The sequence below is a fragment of the Arachis ipaensis genome, chromosome B09 (assembly GCF_000816755.2).
Source record: "Arachis ipaensis cultivar K30076 chromosome B09, Araip1.1, whole genome shotgun sequence".
Classification (NCBI taxonomy): domain Eukaryota; kingdom Viridiplantae; phylum Streptophyta; class Magnoliopsida; order Fabales; family Fabaceae; genus Arachis; species Arachis ipaensis.
Genome location: NC_029793.2, coordinates 10,439,124 through 10,445,214, shown reverse-complemented (window position 1 = coordinate 10,445,214; position 6,091 = coordinate 10,439,124). Strand labels below are relative to the sequence as shown.

Sequence of the window (6,091 nt, the reverse complement as noted above, 5' to 3'; positions counted from 1 at the left end):
ATAGTTTGGAAATTGAATCGAAGGGACTCCTCAACCTTCTATTCAATTCCCCGATGTAACAAGAGAGGGACTCCTCAACCTCAATTGTCCACACCATGGTTTCATCACGAAACCAAAAAGGGGTTTTCAAACCTCTAAAAATTCTATACTACGACTACAATAGCTAAGGAGGTATTTATAACCTCTTATTAGGTTAAAACAAAGAAAACCCTAAAGCCCATAAACATAAAGCCCAATCTAGTAATTAAATAAACAAAATCAAAATACATTAAATAAAATATTCTAAAAATGTAAACTAAAATATCTTCTAAATAACTCTTGAACTCTTCATATCACGAACATTTGAAGCACGTATCATTCTCTTCCTCTTCAAAAAAGATTCGTCCTCGAATCTTGTAGGTGAAAAAAAAATAATATATGAAAAGGACAATAATTATAAGGAAGATAATTTCATTTTTTTTTTGGTTTTTTTCTTCTTTTTTTTTTGTTTTTTTTTTTCACTTTATTCTTCTTCTTCTTCTTTTTTTTTTAAATAATGAAACGCAAACGAAAACAAGAACACAAGAACAAAATGAAAGACGCAATAAACACTGGACTCTTTTTTTTATGATAAAAGAAGAACAAATATAGATTAATAAGAATTAATCTAATACCTGAGCTCTGATACCAAATGATACGGAAATAAAAGATAAATAAGAAAATAAGGATTCAAACTGAATAAAAAGATACATTGAAATTAAAATAGGAACAAAAAAGATAATTTGAAATTGAGTACAAAGAGAATCACTCTACTTTCTACCCAATTTCTTGACGCAACAAGAAAAGGACTCCTCAACCTAACTTGTCAACGCCATAGTTTGGAAATTGAATCGAAGGGACTCCTCAACCTTTTATTCAATTCCCCGATGTAACAAGAGAGGGACTCCTCAACTTCAATTGTCCACACCATGGTTTCATCACGAAACCAAAAAGGGGTTTTCAAACCTCTAAAAATTCTATACTGCGACTACAATAGCTAAGGAGGTATTTATAACCTCTTATTAGGTTAAAACAAAGAAAACCCTAAAGCCCATAAACATAAGGCCCAATCTAATAATTAAATAAACAAAATCAAAATACATTAAATAAAATATTCTAAAAATGTAAACTAAAATATCTTCTAAATAACTCTTGAACTCTTCATATCACGAACATTTGAAGCACGTATCAAATCGGATACCCGCTACCCGTGCTCACCGATATATCTTGTGTATCAAGTTATGTTTAAAAAAAAGTGATGATAACTATATAATAGGAAATCGATTGAAGAAAATAATGTACAAATATTTAGAAACGTAATATTCTTGTCATATCCTTGGATAAACCTGCAACAATTAGAAAATAAAATAACTAAATAAGTCAATTTTTTAGTCAAGATTAATAATTTATGTTGAAAATATATTTTAATTATTTGACAAAATAAATTTTTATCCTTTATGTTTAACATATTAAAAAACAATTAATAAAATATAAAAATAATTTACTTAATCAATAAATTGGTCAGCGTTATCTTAATTGAAAATTGACTAAAATTGCAAAAATATAAATTAATTTGATAACTTTCGTACAAAATTATGATTTAAATAATTTTTAAGATAAGATAAGATATTATTAAAATTGAATAAATTTTCGGTTTATATTGTATTAAATAATAGGGATCATATTTAAATTTAAACGCCCCTCTCTATCTCTCTGTTAAACTCAAAAGCGCCACTCTCTTCGCGCCATCTCCCTCTTCTTTCAATCTTCGGTGACTGAAATCTGCTTTCCAGGTTGGGTTCTAAGTTCTGACACTCTAGCGGTTATTATCCTTGTTAATTAACTAATACTGCCATTAAATTAGTTGTGATTATGTATCGTTTTCTAGCACTGAATATATTGAACTCATTGATCAGGATACAGTATACAATTGCTTAGTGCTTAACAGAAATTTTACTAATTCCAATATGTATTGGCACTTCTGCAAATAAGGAAAGGTTTCTTTTAAACAATATTAAAATATTGGACAGAGAACGTAGCTTTAAAGTTTGGAGTTTTCAAATTTGACTTTGCTTTAGCTCAAATCTTTAAAGTTTTAATTTTTCAAATATCATGCCTAAATGTGTAGAATGTTAAGAACAATTGTAGGTTGTGGATTACTAGGATTTCTTTTTAATGTTCCCTAGACTCACTATTCGGTAATGAATTCAAAAAGTTTAGGTGATGGGAGCAAAAAGCAAATAATGTATAGCACTATATACTTATAGTAAAATTACCACATCATTGATCTTATTTGTTCTGTATGTGTTTTTGCATCCAAATTACTAGTGTTTGAGATGATTGAGTTATTCTTTTTCTGATATTCTTCTACTTGCTTTGAAGGACACAATAATGGATGAAAAAATGGACCACATATCCAGTTTACCAGAAACCATACTTCATGACATTCTCTCAAGATTGCCAAAGAAAGATGCTATCAAAACTAGTGTTTTGTCCAAGACATGGAGAGAAATATTGTATACCTTTCCCATTTTGTCTATTTGTAATCGAGAATCTATTAGGAGGTCTTCCAAGAGGAAGAAAGATCAACAAATTAAGACATTCCTTGATTATGGCAAGCAAAGATTGCTGAGGTTCAGTGACCCAGGCTTAGCAATCAAAGAATTCAAGCTCAAGCTTAGTTTAACCTGCTATGACCTTCAGCTTATATACCCTGATGTTGATCAGTGGCTTAAGTTAGCCAGTGAATGTGATCTCCAGACCCTAAAGCTTTGCCTGCCTACTTTAAAAGAGGATGATCCGTGCCTATGTTATATCTTGCATCCAGGTGTCATTGAAGCAAGATCACTTAATAAGTTAGTGCTGAAGGGGAGAATCAGATTTGACAAAGAATTCCTGAATCCTTCATTCAAGTTTTCCTCACTGTGTGTATTATCCTTGAGCTATGTTCTTTTTGATGATGAAGGTGCTATCGAGCATGTTATTTCTCATTGTCCTTTAATTGAGCATATAACCTTGAAATGGTGTTATGTACACAACCCCCAAGGTGCCGGAGATATGCGAATTTCTTTTATGAAATCAGTAAGCATGCATGGTCTACAAAATCTCAAGGGAGTTGATATTCAGGGAGTACAAAAAGTTTATATTGATGCTCCAAATATTGAGAAAATATATTATGGTGCTGGCAGTTATGAGCCCTCCAAGATGAATTTTGATAGTTGTGGAAATTTGAGAGCTTTGACCTTAATGAATATGAAGATTGAATTTCTTTTTACATATATATGGTTTCTTCATCTATCTTCCAAATTTCCTTTCCTTGAGAGTTTGGAATTGGATGAATGCTCCATGTATGAGAACATTAATATTTCAAGTTCTCAACTCAAGGCTTTGATGTTATCTAATTGCTCTACCATGCATAAGCTTGAAATTGACACTCCAAATCTATCATCATTTCGATACTATTATGCTGGTGATGACTTACCTTCCATATCTTTTATAAGCTGTTCTAATCAACTGGAAGTAAATGTTCGGCTCAATATGACTCATCCACGTCTTTACCAGTTGGGGAAATTTGTCGAACAATTTAAACCACAAAAGTTATTGACATCACTCTCCCTCTCCATCCATCCCTGCATCCCTTCTGATGAGAGTTTTTATGATGATCAATATCGTGTAAGTATAAATTGCTACTTATATTCTGTTAGTCTACCTATTTTCTTAATATGGTATTTATATGCCTTGGATTATGCAGTATTGGGAAGACCCATATTCATTGCCACCTACATTGCCTGTGCCAAGCATCAAACACTTGGTCATTCTCTCTGTTCGGGAAGATAAATCTAAGTATTCACTTCTAGTGAATCGTTTGTTCTATGGTTGGTGCCCAGAAACTATTTCATTGAGCTTGAACCCGTCTTATTGCACCGAAGCATTCATTGAGGTACGACATTGTCTCCCAAGTTTCTATTTTATTTCCTCCCTGTGCTTTTCATCAGTTCAAAGTGTTATCTGTGGAGCTTCTAACTCTTATTTGTTATTTGTTTAAACAACAACAGTTTTTTTACTGGTGGCTACTCGAAACCAAAAAGCCAAAGGGCAAGTTTTGCTCCTATTGTTATTCCAAGTCTAAGTGTTGGTTGCATGGCTTGAAGGATGTCAAGGTCACAAGCTCAGTCAAGAATGATGTGAATGTTGTTGATTTCGTTCATCTCAAATCTCTCTTATGTGGATTGTCAAGTTCTGATAATGCAAATATTAGTTTTAGTTTAAAGTAGTAATTATGTTTTTGTTAGTTAGTAACTCATTTACATTGCTTTCTTTAATGTTTTATCTTCCATAGAGGAGGAAGTTTTGAATGTGTGAAGGTTTCTATAATAACAAACTCAATTTTGTTTTTAAATATAATTTTTCTTTTCTTATTTTTTGCTATTATGAGCTTACTACTTGATATTCATACAGAGAGCATTAAAAAGCATTTGCCCAATGGAGACAATAATCATTTCTCATGAGTTCTAAGTTCTCTTGTATGAGCAAAAATTTATGAACGGCTTGCTGCATTCATACTCATAATAATAAATGTAAAATTTACTATGTTCATCATTTTCACTTCTAACTCGGAAAGTGAGACTGAAAATATATGGAATAATACAACAGGATGAGGAGGATTGGAATCATTTGTAAAGATCATTGGAGAAGGTGGCGGATAAAAGGGATTATGGGATAAATAAACATGAAAGATAATTCCTATCAAATTTTTTAGTGCAATTCATAAAATTAAACTCCCAAAAAGATTAAACAATGTGTAATAGTGATATGAATTTTGGGGAGTACAGCAATTTACTAATAAACTTGTGAGACAAATAATAGAATACAGATAATAACAACATGTGTTAATATACTCTTTTGGGGCACATTGTCTTCATAAATAAAGGTCATAAACTCATAATGAAAGTAGCATTAGTCTCTCTTATTTTGGCAATCCACCCAGAAATCGCTTATGAAATTCAAAAGACTCTTGTGGTTTATATTCTGGAACTGTATGTCCCTGTGCCAATGTAATCAATTAATATAATGATTTAAAGGAATCCAAAAGTAGTTTAATTTTTATTTTTACAGTAATACAAATAGACATTGTTGTCAAACTCTCGAATTTAGGTAGTGGAATCGAGTTAACTCGGACATAAACTCGTTTTTGAATAGACTAGGGTAGACTCGGATGAACTCGTATAAACTCGGTCAAAATCGCGAGTTTGAGAGGGAGTTTGCGAGTTTGCTTTGGGTGCCGATTTTGGCCAAAAATGACGTCATTTGGGCCAAAAAAAAAAGAATAACGTTATATGTTATGCTAACTCAGTAACACGTAACCCTAAATGACTAAATCCCTAATCACTCTTCTCTCAGTTTTCTCCCTCTCTATCGTTTTCTCACTCTTCAATCTTTGTCGCCATTCACTGTCAGTTGCTTGCGTTCCAGAACAGTCGCACGTCGCTCTCTACTCTGTCCCAGAACAGTCGTACGTCGCTCTCTACTCTCTTCTCACAGTGCTCTGCTTCTTACCATAGCTAGGTTTTGCTTCGATGCACGAGGAGCCTCTGCCATCCACCACGCTGGTTCGTTCGTCTCATTGCCACTGTTTATCGTGTCCTCTGCGACTTTGCAGTTCGTTGTGCTACCGTGGTTTGTTCGTGCACCATTCGTTCATTCATCCACCGTTCGTGCATAACTCCGCTGCGCTGTCGTTGTTGGCTCGTGCATCTTACCTCTATTGTGCTTTGCTGTTGCTTACCATTTTTCATTCTTTGCGTCTGCATCGTGACTCCATTTCTGCACTACACGAGCACAATTGTGCTGCATTTCTACTCGGTTTTATGCTGGTTCTTTGTCAGCCATCCCAGACTCGCAGCTAGCTGTTGTGCTTTTGTTCCATTCAAGTTTTTTTTTTCCTAAATTTTATTGCTTGTCTTTTATGTAGTTTGAAAATTTAGACAGTTCGTAAATTGCAGTGCTTTGATTATGGTTTAACTTCAATGTTCATGGTTGTTATTTAGGGATAACATAAAAAATTAACAGTTAA

At 33.2% G+C, this 6,091-nt stretch overlaps 1 protein-coding gene across 1 annotated transcript; it reads left to right on the top strand.

Annotated features, from left to right (window-relative positions):
- LOC107614982 (putative F-box/FBD/LRR-repeat protein At1g66290) lies at positions 2,410 to 4,292 on the top strand. Its single transcript, XM_016317104.1, has 3 exons — positions 2,410 to 3,690; positions 3,770 to 3,958; positions 4,074 to 4,292. The coding sequence occupies exons 1-3, from the start codon at positions 2,410 to 2,412 to the stop codon at positions 4,290 to 4,292; spliced, it is 1,689 nt and encodes a 562-aa protein (XP_016172590.1).